Raw genomic sequence first — 22,531 nt, 5'->3', positions numbered from 1 at the left:
ACTAACATTTTTCAGCATGATTCAGTTGCTAAAAACAAAGCATTAAAACCAAATTTCACAACTAATTTATTTGCAAGATTAATATTTTGCAACCCATGTAATGTAGCGAAATCCCAGGGCCTGAATATGGTGCCTTTATTCCCTCTTAACTTTTTGTTACCATAGAGTTACACCTTGGAAGCAGAGAGGTAACTGTATTTCATACCTGACCTCAACCTCCCGATTTCTGCTGGGGACCAGCATATGGCAGCTCGGCCAACAGGTTTAGCTTCAACTCAACTGATCTCAGGAACAGTTATCAGGAAAGCACCCCTGCCTTCCTCAAAGCTAAAGCTAAACTAGGGCTGACAAAATGGCTGAAAACTTAATTTGAATTTTTTTTACTTAAATATTACTAATATTCTAAGGAATTACTTCAGTTAGGAAAAAAAAAACTTTTGTCTATCTCCTGAAGCCACATGAGGCCGCAATAGGCAAAATATTAAAGCACTGTATTAAATTGTTTATAAAGCAATGAAATAGCATGACTATCTGTAAAAAAGAAAAAGTGCATAACGTTTAAACTAACGTTTATAAATATTAGAGATGCACCGACTGCAATTCTCTTGGCAAATTCCGATTTTTTTGTAAGTATCATCTGCCAATACCGATTTTATTTTCTAAGAACTATAATTGACAGCATATACAAACAAAAGTCAACTTCAAATGAAAAATATTCTTTTCATACAAAAACAATTAAAAAGTCAGTAATAAAATAAGAACAAATAAATGCAAAAGAATAAAGAGAGAAAACAGCTTTAAGTTTTTCAGGTGGGTCTAACAGTATATTAAAGTAAAAAGGACTACAGAAATTGAGGTAATCAAATGTAAAATAACAGTGGATTTATATAGAGATATATAAATCTCATCTTAAATCTGACAACGCATCTCTATAATATGGTTTGTTAAAAATAACACGTAAAACAGACAGACAAATACAACAGAGATGATAAAAAAATAAAAATAACATGGGCAAAAAAGGCACTCTTTGTACACTTAGTTCAATGCGAGTGCTGCCGTATGCTCGAATATGAACAGTCATTTAGGCTACGCCACAAAAATACCCCTGGAGATGCCAGGGCACAGCGATTATGGAAACTTAGCCTGAGCCTAAACCACAACTCCAACTCCTTCATACAAGTAAATAAAATCACAAAACATCAGTTCTCACAGGAAAGTGTGGTAAAGCGCTTCTTCTGGGTGAAAACAAAATCTTCCCCATTAAAGGCTGAAAGGAAACAGCAGGTTCAATGGTCCCTCTGTGAAGCACTTGAGAACATAAGAGTCATGTTTCAGAAATTAAATAACTTCACACAATGGAAGACTCTCACAGCCACCGGGGCGTGTCTAGACTTCTGCGGTTTCGTTATTCAACTCCCCACCGACGTTCTCACAGCCTTCAGCCAAACCACCATCTGCATACTCGTATTCAAATGTAACTTTGCCCCTATACAGACTAATACTAACGAATAAGTGGCGAGATAATTATGTTCTCTAAGCACATACACGCTCAATTCATTCTGTGCAGACAAATGTAAAATCACACTGAATTTTAACAGTCTGTCTTCTTTCGAGTTGAGTTCTCAGCAAATAGTGGAGCAAACTTCCTGCTAATCATTCACAAGAAGAGTTACAACCTGATCAGCTGAAACCCTTTGCTGGAGAGAATAGAAAAAGTATAATCACAAAGCAAACATAGAAATTTTATACTGTAAATTGGTTGGAAAAACAGCTCTATGAAAGGTCAAACCATTCTGACAGGAGAGTGGGGACCAGTCAAACCCAAACAAAAACAGTCTGTGTGTCAAGAAGGGCAAGCAGGGGGGGATCCTCATTAGAGCTAAGGCGAACTGCAAGCATTGAGATCAGGTGTACTAATGAGATCAACACACCCATCCACCGCCTGGCCAGCCAGAGATCTGCTTCACTTCAGCCAACGGATGGTGGGCTAACCGCCTACAGTCAAGATGAAGACCAGAAGAAAGATGATTATGAGTTATTGAGGTCAATCTGTATATACTTGTGAAGTATATAAATGCAGTTACAGCAAATCATATGGAAGACAATGTGAAAAGGTTAAAAGATATATAACCAGGGTCCAAAACCACCATGCACTTAATGCATATAAAAAATATTTTTGGTGAATAAAAACTGTTGCTTGCCACTTGCAGGTTTGCCTAAAGCATTACTGTTTTTATTGAAGACAACACCAGTGCTGCTTCTAACTTTTACTAAATTGGAAAAGTCACCATCAGAAGTTTCTCCCCAAAGTGTTTTTTTTTTCCTTTCCAGAACTTTACAATTTACAAAACGGACAAAATATGAAGAACAAAATCTCAAGGTGTCTTGATGTTTTTGGAGACAAGTGCAGTTGTGTGTCTGGATGTTCTCGTGCATTTTGACCTCCATTCAAGGGTGATGTTGCATTGCAGTGAACAACACTTTGGGTACAATTGCAGAGCAAAATTATCCCTGAGGTTTCTTTAACACTCTCAAACTCACACAAATGTCAGGGCTCATTAAAACAACCACAGTAAAAGTATAAATGCTTAAAATCAATGTCCACTGAATAAATTGAAACCTGTTTAAAGCATTTTCATTTGGCAGACATTTCACTAGAAATGAAACCACCTAAAATTTTGGAATGTATTTCAAAAAAAGATAATTATTGACAGTAATTAATCAATGACATTAAAGACATTTATAAATGTTACAAAAGCTGTCTATTTCAAATAAATCCTATTCTTTTAAACTATCCTATTCTTTTAAACTATATTCAAAGAATCCTCAAAGAAAATGTATCGTTTCCACAATTATATTAAGCAGCACAACTGTTTTTAACTGTTTTATTGATAAGAAATGTTTCATGAGCACCAAATCAGCATATTAGAATGAATTCTAAAGGATCAAGCAATGATAATAATGTGTAAACTGATTGTTTAGTGTTTACAATGCAATGATTATTTGTATTATTTGCTGCTTCTTGTAATAAGTACAATCAATAAGCGAGAAAAGCCCACAGATTCATAGATTCTCATTGAAATGCTTATAATCTATCCATTCCATCCTAGTCCTACGGATAAATAAAACACCAAGATGTGTTGGCCACAGACATTGCACATTACATGAAGCCAACCAGCATGATAGATGTCACCAATTGAAGAACTGGCAGGGGACTGGGTTTTCGAGCCAAATGCAAACACAAACAAACACATCCCCCTAACAAAATTCTCAGTCAAACAGATACTGTAGAAACTTTACAAAAACTTGGTTACAATGGCAACTAGGTTAATTGGGAGTTTATTCATACAAAGCAGTACTAAGCGCTTACATGCCTTGCGTGTGTTCTCATATGGGGAAAACATAAGATAATAGCAATCACAGAGTAGAGAAACAATGTGCGGGTATGTTTCGAGAGAATTATTATAAAAGAAAAAAGGGATATACAGCTCGTGCACCCAAAGTTTGACATGACTAATATTCTTTACACAGTAATCATACTCCCCTTGGAATGAATGGCATCATTTGTATGAGCATCATAGTTATTGAAAATTCCTCTGTTACCATTTCAAGGCTAGAGCAACAATTGGCAGAGAAAGCAAGAGAGCCTTGAGAAGACTGGATTGTCATTCGAGGCAGACTCTGAATCACCTTCAGTCGGAGCAGAAAAGACCCATTCATGCAAATCAGGTTGTACAAAACGGAACCACCAGGCCTTCTGACTAAAAACAAGCTGGACTCGTCCTTATTAAAGTCATAAATTAATAAATCATTTTGAAAACGTAACAAAATATCATTAATAGACGTGCTGTGCTGCACCCCCTCTACTCAATTTTCTGGTGTTTTCTACTCCCTGACTGCACCGGTCTAATTAAAAGGACTTATTGCCATAATTAACAACATTAGCCATTTCACCTGCTTCTATTATAAATAACAGTGTTTATTAGGTCACTGCAATCGGCCATCCATTAGGGTTGCGCGATATGCTCCATTTTCATATCGTCCTATCGTCAGCCTGTGAGATCGGCGATACACGATATTATCGTGAGGGGGGCGGGGCTTACTTATTTGATTATTAACTTGCTTATTTACTCATCAATTTGCTTGTTTTATTACTTCGTTTTAAATGAGAATCTTTTTCTATTTTGCTAGCAAAGGTGGAGTGTTTATTAATAGGCTAAATCAGGTTATTTACTGGTATAGTGAGGTAAAAAAAAAAAAGATCCTAATCATTCTTGTATCTGACCACTCTTGTATATTTCAACATGTCAGCGGGAAATTTACGGACACACATGATCCCCTCATGCCGTTACAGATGCAGCATTTTGACTGTAGGCTGCTTCTGCACGAGATCATGAGAACACGTTTTAATTTATTGGGTCAAGAAAGAGTCGGAGTCTGCGATATGTCCTCCTACCAGTGCTCTCTCTCTGTCTGGATGCACTTCACTTATGCGCACCGCACTTCAATAAGCCCAAATAACGCGGGTTTTAAATGCCGGGAGAAATCAGAGGCAAAAATCTAAAAGTCGATCGGTAGGCCTACTTAACGTTACTTATGACTTGACTCTGATAAAGGAAAATGGGTTAATCCGTTTACATGACCACATGCATTGTCAGTTTATTCAGCATAATCGAGTTAATAACGTGCATGTAAACGCGATCATTCCCTGAAAACGAAAGCAGAAACGGACTGCGCTTTCACTGCATTAACTGCGCGTTCTCTCAGAGACGACGGTGGATATAACGGTAGGCTACAGCATCTTAATTTACTGGCTTAATATTTCTCTTGTGGACTTACATTATTGACAGTGAAAAAAATTGAAGAATATTTCTTGTTAAACAAGTTTGAAGTTGCTTGTGATTTTCACAGGCAGAGTTTCACAGATGCTTCGTGTAGCCTACTAAAGACTTTATTAGGCCTAGGCGGCCTATATAATTTTATTGATATTATTTTTATAATTAATATTTTGTAATTGTACTGTTTTTAGTGTTTTTACTGTCATTAAATATTTTGTTAATGTGCTATGGAAACAAAATACTGACGAACAACGATGCCGCGTCTTCATCTTGGCTCTAAGAATGATGCGTCTGTTAAAACAAGCACTCTTGGCAATTTGTGAATGGATCACCTTGCAATTAAATTTCGTTGTGGGATGTAGTTTTTTTTTTAGTCTGTTTTAAAAATATTTTCTTTGACGAGTCCTCATACGCGCGCGTCGGTGACGTCGCATGTGTGGTTATGTGATGTCGCAAGTGTGGTTATGTGGTGATGTCGTTATGAATTTAGGCAAGGCAAATATAATTGTAACTATACTAGCTTCATAATAATAATAATGATTTAATACATTAATAGGAAAACGAGCCAATTATCGTATTGATATCGTCAAAGGCATCTGCCATCGGCGATATCTCTGTCTATCGTCGATACACGATACTATCGTCTATCGGCACAACCCTACCATCCATCATATTAGCTTTTGATGAAAGGTCATCTCTGTCAATGTCAATGATAGCTGTGTTTTTATCCTGTGACATGCCCTCATCTACAAAACATCCAAAGAAAGTTACAATTGTGTGCACAATCATTAGTTATTTATGTCAAATAAGATCCAAAATAGGGTTGGGCGATGTCCCCTAAATTGGCAGTTGACGATGTTAACAGTAAAACATCGCGATGGACGATGATATCGTCGGGGGGGGGGGGGGTCCTCTTAATGCTACGGAATAGTGCTGACCATCACAAAGAGAGAGAGAGAGAGAGAGAGAGAGAGAGAGAGAGAGAGGAGAGAGAGAGAGAGAGAGAATGCACATAGTAGCTACTTACATCTACTATGTTTACGGGAATACTCGACTTGGCATTTTGACAATTTTCTGTGTTTATTTGGCAGTTTAGGCGCGCAACCGAAGACAAAGCATTTGTCCGTGTTGTGCTCGGAGCGCGCACACAGCATCCGACTTATCGCACTTTTAATATTTCTTTTCAATATAAAGCACATCCTGCTCTTTTCTTTCTCATTCATTCATGTTTTGTTATTAATAACTTTAAACAGAATCGCAACTGAAATCTGCACGGATTATCAACAATACGACACATTTATAATATATAAAGTGTCTGCGGCAAAAGTGAAAGTACCAGCGGTCAGCGGGTGAAATGTTTCTAAATGTCTCTTTGCACAGCAAAGCACCCGTTTCAATAAAAGGATTTATTAAAGTTTATAATATATAGCCTACTTTTACATTTTCGCTGCTGTTCTAAAATGATTTTCGCCATTACCTTAAACAAGCTGCAGCTGCTTGAATCCCAGTGCAGGAGCTGTAGGTTACAATTGAATTTACCACAGAAACGTAAGCGGTTAGTTGATTGCTGTGGTGACTCGTGACACTCGCGAACAGCACTGAACACGCACTTTTGCCGGTACAAATTTGGGGGGGCGTGGCATCACGATGGTGGCTCTCCATCGTGATGTCGGTCAGCCATCACGATGGACGATGATATCGTCCATCGGCACAACCCTAATCCAAAATGATCAGAAGAACAATTGCCTTGATTTTCTTCAAATCAACATGTTTGTTTTTAGACAGCACAGTAATGGAGTAGGAAGGTCATTGTGAAAAAAAAAACATTTACCCAAAAAAAAGATCAAGGTGATGGGTTTCACCTAGTAATAGTTGCTAGGAAACCCCCATCTCCTTTCAGCTAGACTCAGCTAGAATGAAATGAGGAGAATTAAAAAAACATAGTAGATTGGAGTGGATAAAACTGACATAGGTGAGATCTGAACAAACAGCACATTGAAGATGTGTAGGAGCGCATTCAATTTTAGGACTTTTAATTATAAACAAAATACACCGGGTCTAATATTTTGAAATGTCAATACTACACTATTGCTAGCTGCTCATTCAAAAAGATGAGGGAGATAAAATATGCCCTCTTACCACCACCTACAACCTATTACAATATTGTCATAAATCTACAACAGTAAATCGTAAGCATCATATGGCATAAATGCGCGGTATTCATTGATTGTTAACTGATTTGTCTGTAATTGACTTTTTATGGATATTGTTTTCAAAACCTGACAAATCAAACAAAACTGGTGGTGTTGAGGAGATTCCCCTTTTCCATATGTAAAGCGCTATATAAATGTAAATAATAATTATTATTATTTATTATTATTATTAATATTATTATTATTATTATTATGAAACCTTTAAAGCCAACTCTTAAAAGTTGATTATTTCATCCAGAGGGTAAAAATTTATATTTTTTCAGCATTTTTTTTTTATTATTTAGACACACATGCTCCTAAAACATTTTAGCCACTTATCTATTCAAATCTATTAAACACAAACATTATCCATTTTATGCTCAAACTCTCTTTTCACCATCTTTGTAATCAATCACCATTTTGTACTCTACCTTCAGCAAGCAGAGGAGAACTGTAGTACAAGGGCCAAATCACACAAAAAAAAATCTGGATGTCAAAGAAAAGAGGGAAGGAGTAATAAGTGAATGTGGCAGAGGGTCTATCAGCATGAAGGTCAAGCTGAAGCTTTAACGGAACATGCATGAATGCCAAACAGATTTCTCTATCGACACTTTGCCAGGAGAGGCTATTAAAATCAATCCAGTAGCACCTCGGCAGAGGTGAGAGACGCTAATCATGTCAATTGCAGTCCATTAGGCTCAATCACACCCACCTGCCGGTGATTGTCTTAACCTTGGACGTCAAGACCAGAGAGGCAATGTGGCAATCGGGCTCAGTGCAGTTGCCATCGACATCTGTCAGATCACTACCCTGGTCTCGACACATTGCAGGAGTGGAGTGACAGGAATACATGTCGCATGTGCACGTGATGGACTGAAGCAGATATTTAAGATGAGTGCTGATGTGCTGTAATATAAGGAGGAAAGGGATGTGGTTTGCTGAGAGACACTGTGACAAGAGCTATGTTGTCTAGCAGGATTAAGGGGGGAAAAAATAAATTAATTCAACAGATATTCTGAAGTTTCATTTCTCATGGACATTTCAAGCAGTCATAATTTCCCCTATTTGAAGAACATCCCAACGTGTGGCATCCAGTGTGTTTCCATGTGATTTTATTCAGCTTCTGAAAAACTGCATCACCCTGGTTAAAGTCCAAATATGATTTTTCCTTGCAGAAATAAGCAGAAAAAGTATGCTCGATAAGAGAGTAAAGGTTATCATAAAAGTAAGTTAAACAATTTTTTGTCATGGTTGAATGACTAGATGTTCTAGTAACAAAATCAAATATCAATGTTTGAGGTAGGGTTGGATATCGGCAACTGCCTCACACTATGATACGCATACATGCCACAGTTCAGCACATAGGGATTCATGAAACGTATGAGAGAAACGCATCTCTCATTTGTATGAGAGAGACCGTTTCATTCACTCTTGCATGGTTTGAGCCTTTATGTTGGAATTTTGGTGGGCAAAACATCTTACTAAACTTCAAGGAACTTCAACGCTTCAATTGTTATATTAACAACATTGGAACAAATGGACTAAACTGTGCTGTTAGATGGAAAAATAAATAAAATAAAATGCAATAAAATAGATCTATAAAGAATAAAATACATCATAAGAAGAATGGCATCTACTCTAATGTAAGTCCTTTTGTTTATTTAGAGGTTTACTGTAATCCGGGCCATATCTAGATCAGATGGTGGACCTGCGCCTAGACACGACCACAACGCATCCCTGACGTGACAGTAGAGATTGTGTCAACTAGACTCTCCCCTGTGAAGGCCTCATCGACACGACAGCCATCGGCATTAATCCTCAATAAACCCGTCTCAGTCCAGGCGTGATGACTCCAAACAGATGGAACTGGATAATATTCAGAATGTTCCAATCCAATCTGACTTCTGCCCTATAATGCTGCCTGAATCTAGGGCTGCACGATGTATCGTTTTAGCATCGATATTGCGATGTGCGCATCCACGATAGTCACATCGCAGGATGTGCGATGTCATGAATAGGTATCGTAGTTGATCTGTGATTCATGATCCGTACGGGCCAGCTGCTCCCTGGCCCGTAACGCTTGTGATTCCCAGATTAATTGCAAAGTTTAACCATCATAGAGTGAAAGTTTATTATTTTCATGTGTTTTTAAGTCCTGTCAGTTTAAACTTCAAGCGCAACAAGTGTGCGCACACAGAGCCAGGCAGACACAAAGTTCAGTGCTCTTTCTCTTATTTCTGAGCTTGAACAGACACAAGAATTCAAGTCAGAATGCCCGTCTCGGTGAATATCCTCAAACACAGTCGGTTATGCAGGGGTTTTCCTGTATTGAATTTTTTTTGGCGGCCGCCAAACCCTTATTTGATTGGTGAGTGATGTAGAATAGAATGACTGCTGCGCTTGACAGGGCGCATATAAGAACGAGCAGAGAGAGAGAGAGCCCCGGCCGCACACGCACACTCTCACTCTCACCGTCTTCAAACAACACGAGCGCTGTCTTGCTCTCTCTCCCTTGGGCATATTAATAAAAATCAATTGACGCGATGGTAAAAGGTCGGAAGACCGAAGTTTCACGTGGAGCATTCAGAGATATTTTCTCCTGAATTACCACGGGGTGTGAATTGTGCTAAAAAATTCATTGCCTTATCTTCTCTAAAAAGCGTTCCGCACATTCAGCTGACATAAACCACAATTTCAATAAACGAAAAAACCTATCCAGTGCTGAAATGTTTTCTGTGTTGACACAAATCTTGCGATGTCCTAAACTGCCGGGATAATCACACAACGCGTGCCGTAGGCTATACGTCCACTAATGACACGTCCGATTCGCGAACTAATGACTCCTTTTGAACCGATTCACTTTAATCTGGTGAAATTGTTTTCATATCGCAATAGGCTATATATCGCAGAAAAATAAAAGTCATATTCATTTATATAGCGCTTTTAACAATGTAGATTGTTCCAACGCAGCTTTACATTGATAATAGGAAATTAAAGTAAGTGTTTTGACTTTATAGCAGCTCTAGAATAAAGTTATTGTCCAGCTAAAGTTAGTTTGATTGATTCACTTCCGTCGCAACGATCATTAGTTATTAACTTAGAGGCCGCTAACACGACACCGTTTTAACAGAAAACTCTTAAGTTCTTTCTGCGCAAACCAGTGAGAACGTCGATGGCGTGCACATGCGTATTACGAGTTCAGTATATAGGTGTGAGCATTTGAATATGTGCGCAGGCGTGTAGTCCTTCTCTACAAATAAACCCTCAACATACAACTTGTCTGGCCTTAAAATTAATAATACAGAATTTTTATCGCTTCCACATATCCACGCGAATTATCCCGACAAAGCATTATATGTAGATAGGTAAAGGGAGGGGAGGGAGGCCTTCACAGGGAAGAGCCTAGTTGACATTTCAGGACTGCGCTGTCGTCACGTCCAGGCGCAGGTCCCTTTTTTAAGATGGAAAAATGCAGTTTTACAGATACTAGACACGTGACTTTCAAATGAAAGATTGGTATCAAAGAGCACACCCAGGTTCCTAACCGTAGACGAAGACTTGACAGAGCAGCCATCAAGTGTTAGACAGTATTCTAGATTATTACGTGAGGAAGTTTTTTGTCCAATAATTATATTCTCTTTTTTTTAAGTAGTAAGTAGTAGGAAATTATTAATCATCCAATTTTTTATATCACCTATGCATTCCGTTAATTTTGTGAATTGGTAAGTTTCGTCTGTGCGTGAAGAAATATAGAGCTGAGTATCATCAGCATAACAGTAAAAACTAATTCCATGCTTCCTAATGATATCTCCCAAGGGTAGCATGTACAGAGTGAAAAGCAACGGTCCTAGTACTGAGCCTTGTGGTACGCCATACTGAACTTATGATCGATGAGAAAATATCACAATGTCATTTTTTCCCAATATCGTGCAGCCCTACCTGAATCATAATCATACACTGTTCGTTCGTTGGCCAGAGGAGAACTGGCCCCCCGATTGAGCCTGGTTTCTCCCAAGGTTTTTTTCTCCATTCTGTCACCTGATGGGAGTTTTGGCTCCTTGCCACTGTTGCTTTTTTTCCGCCTTAGTCACCATCTGTATTGTAAAAACTGCTATGTAAATAAAGATGACTTGACTTGATCTACAACTGTAGCTACACAGCAGTGGTTGACTTCTGAAATTCAAGAAGATTGAAGGTCTCTTCTAAAGATCCTATAAAAAGTATAAACTTTACTCTGTCAGGCGCAACAGAAATATCAAATTCAGCAGAAATAAGGTGACTTAGCCAAAGCGAGTTTACGTCTGTTCTGTTTGGGTAACATATCACCTCCGCCAGGACACATCCCTCTTGCATGTGCATGTCTGCTTATCCATCTGTCTTCATTTGTATCCATCTCTGCCTCAGTCTGGGTGTAGATCTCTGGCTTTCCTCCAATCTCCAGGTTTGCGTCCGAAGGGCGATGCGGGCTGTCAGGAAGAGGAGGGGAATTGACTGGGCTGACAGCTGGTCTCCACGGATACAGCTGGGGTCGGGATAAAGAGCCAAAGGCAAGTACAGAGCTGCATAGCAATCAGCGCATCAGGGGAGTGACAGACAGGGCCAAGAGGTTAGGAACGAGGGAGAAAGACACCATCCCCAAACCACATCACACTTTCTTCAGACCAAGTCCTCAGACAGCATCAGAGACATCAGGGTGATAATCTCGCAGTCGCATGCAACAGTTATTTCGGCAGGCAGTGCATTCATAACAGGAGCACTGTCGACTAGCCCAAATTGAAGGCCTCACTAAAGAACATCAGGAGCGCCAGCAGTGTCCCATCATTACCATCACCACAAATATCTCAGCAGGTTCAGGTTCAACTGCACCACTCTGGTTCTGCTTCTATGGAGCATTGTTGCCATGGATACAAAAAAACAATCTTTCACAGTGTGTGTGTGTCAGAGAAAGTGGTTCATCATGCCAGTCATGAACGCTCATGCGGTAGCTGCTAGAGTCTATGCTCTCTCTCTCTCTGTTCAATACAGACACTCCTACTGCAGTGGCTTAGAGTGTTCTCAGACACGGAGCACTGTCACCCCTACAGAATATCACTGTCTAGATCTACAGGGGCCGTTTTTGCCTTCCAATATTAATGGACTTACTTTCCTACAGGGTAAGAAAACATTTAACATGTACTATCAATAGTCTGCTTCTTGCTTATTGTGATCAGTGGTATTCTTTCAAATTAGGGTCCTTATTTTCGCACTGATGTAAATTCAATAACCTTCCCTATTTTCCTAATATTCATTCCAAAACATTGCCTTTTAGTCTACACAGCAAAACAAGCATGGTGCTAAGTGTGCAAAGTCCACATCACCAACATTCATTACTGAAATTTTTTTCAAGTTTTTTTTCAATGTTTGCGGAGAGATGCAAAAACATGCAAGAACGTTTTGACTTTAGGTCACTGTCACTGATTTAGATGGCTTCTACTGTTACAAGATTTATTTTTCTTTTGACTTTTTGTGCATTTTAAGGTCATTCCTTATTTCGCACATTTGTACCCACTACCCAGAGATTGTGCTAACAAAAAAGTTGGTTTACATAATTTCACTTTAAATAATACAGTGACAAATGTTTCCACTATTACAAGACTCAATATTGCTATATGTCGCACTGGTGCCACAATCACGTTGCCCAACTGATAAGGGGTGCCATTTCTGTTGCAAATGAGAAATATCAAACGGCAAATGAAACGTCTATGTAATAATTCTTAGTTGAAGCATTTATACTTTTCATCTTCAGTCACTTGAGAATAATGCCAAATATTATCTGGACCTTTTTATTAGTATGTTTTGGGAAAGTTTCCTGGTCAGATCTAGAGCATGCCCAAAACCAACCTTGAAGAGGCTGGGTTTCTGTGAGTGTGTTTCTGATACTCTTTTGTCCAGGATCTGAAGTGAACAACTGGCACGAGGGGAGGTGAGATGATCATCTGACGACAACTGGAGCCTAAAAACTCAGTGACCTCAGTGGGTCAGTTTGTGCCTAAACTGGGAGTTGACTGACGTCCTGATAATCAATTGAGATTTTTCTCGGGCTAACAGCCCATATGTGTCAGAATCCTTCAACCTGTCATGATGATCATCATGACATAGCTTAGTCAAATTATTTCAGTGCAGCTGCCAGTATTTCACTGTAAATTTGCGTATACATTTTTTACAGTGTAGAATTAATCAAAATCTCCTTGTGAAAATCTTGAAATGCCTCAAAAAAACATGGTCAAAGATCCTGTTTGACTCATGCTGTACCTTGTAAGTCACTGTGTAATAGAACAAACTGCTAAAACACTTATCAAACAGTCTTTTGTAGAGAATGCAAGAAAAATCATACATCCCACATTTCAGGCAGTTGGGAGAGACAACGTCCTGCTGGCCTTGACGACAGCTTACTTTCCAGTGAGCTTTTCATCGCACCAGGTAATAAGTGCAGCTACCAAGGGGAACAAGCTATCGCCACTTACTTAGCTCTGGGTGTAGTATATTTGAAACCTGAGTGACAGAAGCTGAATAAGAAAATTACCTTTCATTACAAATTACAAATACCCACCCAAAATTTTAATCAAAGACAATAGAATAAAAAAGGATGAGTAAAATTGGATATAATTACTCTGGCCTTGATAGATGCAGCTACTTTTCCTGGCATTGTTGTTTCCTGCATTTGAAAAGTCAGATTCTTTTTAATTTAGGTCAGTCAAAAGTTAACTGCACCATTAAGGCAGCAGAACATGTTGTGATAAAAGAAGTGCATCACTGGCAGCTTCTGTAATTGCTTCTTCACATCATTCTATTCAGTAAGTCCAATGCTGCCATTTGGCCTTTCAATGAAGCAGGAGCAGCCTCCATTTCGACCCCTTGCCATACAACCTCATACTCTGACTTTTATCCTTGTTCCTTTCCCTACATTACTAATTTTAGAGACACTTACTGTATGTGTGGATGTCGAAGTCATCCTGTGACATTCAGACAGGAATACCAGTAAATCTCAATCAACAAGTCTTGCAGTACCACAGCGGTACTGTCTACCCATCACTGTGGGAACATTTCACGTTAAGCTGCTCAAACTCCTCCAATCCAAATGAAGGGAGGAAGAGAGATGTCGGTGGTCTGTCAGAACAGCATGAGAATGAAAGCTCCCTGTAAAATCCACCTAGTAGCTTTGGCTCTGGATGTATAACGGCAACTATAAAAGCTGAATTTATTTGGGGTTGTTTGGGAATATATTCCATCTTTTCACACTCAAATATCCTTGAGTGCATTCTTGAAAGTCCACAACAGAGAAATCAATCTGGTATCATAATTGCAGCTAATGAGAGCCATTTGGTTGACCCTCAGCATGATATTTTCCCTTGTTGATGCAGCTTTATGGGTGTGCCAAAATATTTTTCTCTCCCACTCGCATGGTCTCTTGCTCTGTCTCCCTCCCTTACTGGAGACAGATGGGGGAGCTGAACGTTTAGCCCAGGACAATGCCCAGAATGTCACCCAACACATTTGAACACCTGCTCTGGCAACTGCACCTACTGTTGAATTGAAAGGTCTATGACTCAACTAAAGCAACTTGCATAAGCTGCATTAAAAAAAATATTTTCAGTAACATTTGAGATTTTGAGCTTGCCATGCACTTACACATGGCACAATTACCATACAATGTCTCATTTGTCACTCTCTAGGACAGCTGAGCTGTCAAAAAGACAATTTATTCTGGTTTAAGGAACATTACAGAGCAACTCTGAAGACTGTGACACACTTTATGATGTAGGCTAGTTCAAGTTTAACACAAAAGAGACAAATAAGAACATTACTGAAGATGCAGGTCTCTATTCTACTTAGCAAGCAAAGTTAACTAGCCTCTTCCTAAGTTGGCCTATTCACCTTCTATATTAATAACATCTAGGGGTCTGCAAAGGCAAACTGATGTTTAACACCTCCATATCGTCTTCCTTCCTTTATACATTCTGCCATAATGGGATCGGGAAGGTTAACCATTTGTCAGTCTTGAGAAAAGAGAGATTCTAAACCATTAATCTGACTACTTCAATTTAAAATGTAATGTTACAAAAAATTAGGTAAGAAAATAAATACTGAAACAGGAGAAACTGGGAAGTGTATACAAAAAAAGCTGGATTTAAAAGTATAACCTCCACTTCCTTTCTTCCTCTCATCTTTTTTCTTTATCAGGTACATGCAGCTTATCTTAAACGCTGGCACAAAAACAAACTGGTTATGAAAACATGTTCAAATGTTCTTGCAAATGATACCTGCCTCAATGATTTTTTTTGTGGTGTTATTGTGACACCTACTGGTTAATACAGATACTTGACTTTACACAGTATTTTATCCAAAAAAGAAAAATATAAAATGTAAAAAATAAGGACAGCTCTTTTCCAAACACATAATAACTGCCAAATAACTGTTGAGAAGATAAAGGAATGGTGATTTTGTGAGAATGAAATAGAAATTAAAATGCCCCCTGTGGACGGATTTCTTTTAAACAAGTAAAAAGATTGTAATTAAGTCTTAAATTTCATTCAAGCTAGTTCAGATTGATAAACAATAATACTATTGATAAACAATACATTATCCCTTTCCATTACAAAACCAGGCATAAATAATGGTCTCTGGATAGTGGATATACGCATGTTATTTCATTCAGTGCTACACAGGGTAAAAATTACAATAAACCCACCTCATGATGTTACATAAACTTTGGCAAAACCCCTAATATTGAATTAAAAGTGTCCACTCTACACTATTTGAGAAGTTTTTGAGCAGTACTCAAAAAGATGCTCTTCACAGTGAAGTAATTATGAACTTCTTACAAAAAAGTCTTGAAGGACTTGAAGTCCAAGCTATGCATGATAATAAAGGTTTGTGAAGTATATTCTGACTGTTGCCGTCAAATTTCCATTCTTCACATGCATGCAGTCAATGGTCACTAAAACTTTCAGCAGACTAAATCCCACTAATTACATTAAAAGGGTCAGAAACCACAGGAGAAGGACAACACAGTCTCTTCCGGGAACATAGGAGACATGGAGAGATGACAAGAGCAGATCGAGCACAGCCTGTGACCAGTCAAAGACCAACTGAGTTTCAAGACAATCCACTGCTGGAGTTAAAAGTCAGCTTGTGGACCACCTGCAGTCTGAACTGTTCATTACAAGTTCAGCTATAAAAAATAAAAATAAAAAAACACACAATGGAGGAAAAACTACAGAATGGCCTCGAACAGTCATAGCATTCCACAGAGTCTGACAATAGACCTCCTTCTGATGAAACGCTTTGCACTCTCTGACTCAGCAAGAGTGTGTTGATGGAAACATCTCAGGACTGTTAAGGGCTTTTCACACTGCGCTTAACCCCAGGTTATCGTAGTTCTTAACATCACTTTAACCCCTGGGAAAGGAGCATTTCACACTTGTAATTTAGAAGTGGGGTTAGCACTGCTTTTTACCCCGGGTTATGAAACCCTGCTCCTGAGGGTTATCACCGCTTTAGAAGTGTTAACCCTGCATTGCGGTGCCAAACTTGTCCAGTGAGAAATGATGCAGTGTTAGAATGTTAAAACTAGACGCTTAGCAACAGACAACCAATCGCATACATATTTGCGTGCTTTGTACAGTCACGGAAACACTGTACATTGTATATAAACAGTAAATTCAGTGTTTGATAGGAAAAATGACAAATGCTGACAGAAAACGCAACAATTTGAGTGAAGAGACCGTATCATTCTTACCTTTATAATCTGAAGTATCCATTCAGTATAAACTCGACAGTACAGTCAGCAATACGAGGATGTGCAATACTAGAGCGTTTATGTAAAAAGGTCGCGTACTGCGTTCAACCAATTCAATCAATGGCACTGACCCCGCAAATATGCAAATAAGAACATTAACCCAGGGTTTAGGAATGTACAATGTGAAACTTCAGCTTATGAATACTCAGGATTAATTGTTAACCACAGGTAAATTATGAGCAGTGTGAAAAGTGAAGCAAGATAACCCAGGATTCAGTTTATCCAGGGTTTAGAATGACTCAGGGTTAACGATTATTTCAAGTGTGAAAAGCCCTTTAGACAAATAGCCAACCACACATGCGTTTAGAATAAAACAAAGCCCCTATTTTCAAACAGATGAGCAGTTTATGTGGAAAGCAACTAAAATAAAGTCCCCGTGTTTTGTACATTCTTCAACAGAGAAGACCTCTTCTCCGTTGAACAGCCAAGAAAAATGTGACTGCAAGAATGTGCAAACAAGAATTACTGCATTTAGCCATAACAACTGGCAATCTACAACATATCCCAACAAAGAATACAACAAATATGTTGTCTCTGTACTAAAAGTATACCAAAGTTTGAGGTAAGATTTTTCTAAAGACATTTATAATTGTATTTTAACATGGACACATTAAACTGATCAAAATTGAGGGTAAAGAAATGTAAAGTAATTTCAAATAAATGCTGTTCTTTTGATATTTCTGCTCATTAAAAATACTAAGCAGTACAACCATTTTCAATATTGATAACAATATGAGCACCAAATTAGCATATTAGAATGATTTTGAAGGATCATGTAACACTAGGCTATATTATGCTTAAAATTCAGCTTTGACATCACAGGAATAAATTATACATTAAAATAGAAAAGTCATTATGAATTTTAATAATATTTCACAATATTACTTATTATGGTGTTTTTGATCCAAAAAAAAAAAAAAAAAAAGTAGCCTAGATGAGCATAAGGTGATTTTTTCACCAAAAAAAATTGAAATATCTATTATAGTAGCCTTGATATTTTACGAAGGTATTTGGGGGTTCTTGTTCTTGGCATTAAAAAGTTTGAAAACCCCTGACCTAAACAAAGACTATAGAATAACACCTAAACAACATGGTGATATTTACAGAACGCTGTAAATATATTTAAATATATGATATTTACAGGCACGATGTCTCACTCATCATGTTGGGTGGGCTTTCGGAAAAAAGTACTGTTCCTACACCAGCAGCACTAAACCAAGACTGGATTATTCTGTCTTATCCCTGAGCTAATTTTATCCTTTGATTTAGCACTGGCAGTCAACAACTAAGTTAATGGCATTGAACAAGAGGTTCAGTGTGTGTGGGTGTGTTTTTATCCATTTGTCTCTCTACTGTCTGTTAAAATACAATAACAAAAAAATTTAGCTGTTGCTTAAATCCATCTAAAGTCATCAGTCATCATGCAGTCAATTTGAAGAAGCATCATTCAATTTGCATACAATAAGACATATTTGATTGCTGAAGAAACAAAGTGCAATGACAGAACAGATACAGACTAACTTGACTTCATATAGTGCACATCAAACCTGTGTGCGTGCGTGTGTGTTCATGTTTTTCTATCCTTTCAGGGGACTTCAACCTGAATGCACACAGACTCATGGGGACTCGTGTCACAGTGGGGTCCCCATGGGTAAACAAGCTTATAAATCATACAGAATGAGTTTTATGGGAAATGTAAAAATGCAGAAAGTTTTGTGTGATGGGTAGGTTTAGGGGTAGGGTTAGTGTAAGGAGATAGAATATACAGTGTGTACAGTATAAAAACCATTACGTCTATGGAGAGTCCCCACAAAGATAGTAAACCAGACGTGTGTGTGTGTGTGTGTGTGTGTGTGTGTGTGTGTGTGTGTGTGTGTGTGTGTGTGTGTGTGTGTGTGTGTGTGTGTGTGTGTGTGTACCTGTTTTTCTATCCCGGTGGGGACTTCAACCTGAATGCACACAGACTCATGGGGACTCGTGTTACAGTGGGGACCTAAATTGAGGTCCCCATGGGTAAACAAGCTTATAAATCATACAGAATTAGTTTTTTTGGAAATGTAAAAATGCAGAAAGTTTTCTGTGATGGGTAGGTTTAGGGGTAGGGTTAGTGTAAGGGGACAGAATATACAGTGTGTACAGTATAAAAACCATTACGCCTATGGAGAGTCCCCACGTGTGTGTGTGTGTGTGTGTGTGTGTGTGTGTGTGTGTGTGTGTGTGTGTGTGTGTGTGTGTGTGTGTGTGTGTGTGTGTGTGTGTGTGTGTGTGTGGATATTCTGTTTTTATTATGTTCAGTTACCTACATACTTGAATCTATTAAATGTATTTTGTTATGGTCTGAACTGGTGGTTTCTTTTTAAGAAACATTACCATCAGGCCTTGACGGAAAGTTGATGTTCATTTAAAAAAAGAAAAAAAAGAAAAGCTGTCTCTCTACATTTTGTACATTTATCAACGAAGTACTATAAAAACTTAATTCTTATGATTAGGCCTAGATATGTTTCCTCATTTAATACATGCGTGATATATGTTTTTTTTCTTTGCAGAAAATCATAATGAGCTCATTCATTCAATGTTAAATTTGTCAAAATTCATGATAATTATTTGACTTTTTTTTTTACCTGACAGTGTTGGCCAATGTATAGAGACAGGCAACATACAAATTGTGAGAAAATTAAAGCAGGACAAAATACAGATTAATGCCTCTGAACGTAAACAGATTCATTTAAAGTAGCCTAATTCCTAGACACAAAATGTTGTGTAGACTGTTTTGTCCCACGAAGTTACAAGAACAAATTACTCCATTCAGCAGCAGTGTATGAACAGGGTGGGGACATATGATGATTTACTAAAATAATAACCAGATTTGAGCACAGAAAAAACGTTTAATGATAGTGATAGTTTTAAAAGGTGTAACTTACGAATTTAGGCTTCTTCTCTCCGTCATCTCCACTTGAATTGCCCTGGGATGACACTACGACTCCAAATCCTTTCTTTCGATGTATTTTATTCTCCCTCCCTTGAATCGAACTTTCAAATCGTGGACGGCGGTAGTTATCCATATCTAGGTGAAGATATAAAAACTATTTCTACAAATATCCCGGGTTTAATGCAAAACTAAGGGCTCATGATATTCCCAAGGTTGATCGTTGAAAGAGACAAGCGCGAGCTCGGATTACCTTGAAGTTCGCGAGAGAACAGGCACGAGACGCGTTGACAGTAGTTGTTTTCTAATAAGGCGGCTAACGACGGTAATCCAATTGCCAGTTCTTTACATCTCACTAACACCCCGTTTCACAGCCCTGGGTTTGCGTAAGAGTTTAAAATACACTCCGATGCGACAAATAGCCAATTTTTTTAAATGTGTATAGGTTGTCCAAGTTAGTAAAAAACTACAGCTCGTTTGAAATACATAGAAGAGTATCTCGATTCCCGAAAGTCCAGCAATCTGAAACTCCCGCCTCAGAATCAGCCAATGAAATGCGTTGGATTGAGCAACACGTGATGTTCAAGTCAAGAAGATTCCGTAGGAAAGAACATTCACGCTGATGTAAGCTTCCGCATTTGGTCACACTCAACATCCGGGCTTCACACAGGCATATTTTCTTACTTTTTACTCTAACCAGAACTTTTTATTTGATTTATAACATAAATGTTGTTTCTGATGTGAAATGATTATATCTTACTGTACTAGAGACAAAACAAATTATTAAAATATAATTTGAAAAATATTTACTTATTGTTAAATTTACTGACCAGTAGGCTAGCTAATGTTGTAACCAAAACCATTTTACCCAATAATTTTAATTTCTATATTCTATACTTCTAGATAATATTTATACTATGTATTATAATAATTATATATTAGAAAATTAGGATTAAAAATGTGTTTTATTTATCAGTTTTACAGAAAATTGGATATAGATTGGATCCAATATTATATTGGATAAATATTTAAAATATATGTATTATATATATATATATATATATATATATATATATATATATATATATATATATATATATATATATATATATATATATATATATTTAAATTACAAAATTGTAAGAGGATTCAGACTTGATTTGAATTTCTAACTGTTAAAATTCATTTGGTTTAAAAAAATCAATCAAAAAATTAAAAAAATTCCAAGATCATTTCAAATTCTATCATTTGTTTTTCCAAATTTCTTTTTTCTGCTGAACGCAAAAGAAGATGTTTTGAACACAGTCGATGACTAAACAGTTTATGGGCCCCATTGACTTCTGCAGTATTTATATATTTTATTTTTTTAAATGGAAGTCAGTGGGGCTTCAATTTTGGGTGAACTATCCCTTTAAGTGATTAATTTACACCAAAAGATAACATTTATGCCTTCATCTCCGAAAACATTATTTTTGTTTTTATAATGAACTCAAACAAGCTCAGTGTTGATATGTTTTCCATAAAGGATTGTGGGTGATTGAAGGACACGAAGGATGCACTTGATGTATCCTTCTAAATGAGCTGAATAAAGAATGCAAAATGAAGGCTGCCTTCCAAGGATCCTTCAAATTGAGACGTCCTTCGGCGTTGCTTGATGACATGGCAGACGAGATATGCAGCCTTACTAGGACACAGCCTTCCATGAGAAGCACCCAATGAAGTTCCAGTAGGTGTCAGTGAAGAGTGGACTGTCTAGCTTTTAGCTATGAAGCAACTTTCACTGCATTCTTGAAATGCAATTGGCAGGATCTGCTGAGGAGGGAAGAAAAAATGCTATTCTGTAACCAACCCCACCTTTTAAAAAATTCAAATTCCCCATATATTAAAAAGGACACTTGCCAGCCCAGTTTCTAGATTACACCAACAGTTCTCAACCTTTTTGACTCCAAAATCCCCCACTGTCAAAGACAATATTCAAAGGCCCCCAAGATATTTATGACAGTTTTTTTCCACCAAAGAAACTAAAACTAGGAGTGGCAATATATATAAATAATTAAATACATGTAAATTATTCAATCAAATTCCATAATTCTAGAAGTTTCAATAACTGAAAGTTCTTCACTTTTTTTATTTTTAGATATAAATGAATTTACATCACTTTTCTAGGCATTCAGGATTATATTTATTAGTTTGTTGTACTTATTTTTTTACTGACAAAAAGCAATTTATACCCAATCAAATATTTTAGAGCTTGACAGAAAAATATACTAGAAAAAAAAAAAAAATATATATATATATATATATATATATATATATATATATATATATATATATATATATATATATATATATATATATATATTTTTTTTTTTTTTTTTTCTAGTATATTTTTCTGTCAAGCTCTAAAATATTTGATTGGGTATACATTTCTATAAATTGCCTACTAGTACTATACTACACTTTTAAAATGTCCTTATACATTCAGTTTTCCCAAGACTGGGAATCCTGGTTCTTGAATGAAATTAAGTTGTTGAGGAAATGAATTAAAAGTCATCTTGAGGTCCCCTTTGTGGCCCCCTGGTTAAGATCCACTGTACTTCCTCTGATAAATTTAAGTTTGTATATATAGTGCATATAGTAGACATATTAAGAATTTAAACTTATCTAAAGTGTTCCCTTTAATCAGACACAGCAAATGTATTCTAACATTCAATGATTACAACAGAACATGTGTGTG

At 37.4% G+C, this 22,531-nt stretch overlaps 1 protein-coding gene across 1 annotated transcript in view; it reads right to left on the bottom strand.

The window, feature by feature from the left end:
• diaph3 (diaphanous-related formin 3) overlaps nucleotides 1-20,338 on the bottom strand; it is a 363,248-nt gene extending 342,910 nt beyond the window's left edge. Inside the window, exons 1-2 of the mRNA XM_081358271.1 lie at nucleotides 20,048-20,338; nucleotides 19,790-19,932 (exon numbers count right to left, since the gene is read on the bottom strand). Coding sequence (XP_081214397.1) covers nucleotides 19,790-19,930 — 141 coding nt within the window. The 5' untranslated portion in view covers nucleotides 19,931-19,932; nucleotides 20,048-20,338. The remainder of the gene's footprint in view (nucleotides 1-19,789; nucleotides 19,933-20,047) is intronic.
• Nucleotides 20,339-22,531: the final 2,193 nt, after the last annotated feature.

The sequence above is a fragment of the Scardinius erythrophthalmus genome (genome assembly GCF_964197995.2).
Source record: "Scardinius erythrophthalmus genome assembly, chromosome: 25".
In the NCBI taxonomy this organism is placed as follows: Eukaryota; Metazoa; Chordata; class Actinopteri; order Cypriniformes; family Leuciscidae; genus Scardinius; species Scardinius erythrophthalmus.
The sequence above is the reverse complement of the archived record's forward strand: the minus strand, read 5'-3'. Positions and strand labels throughout refer to the sequence as shown.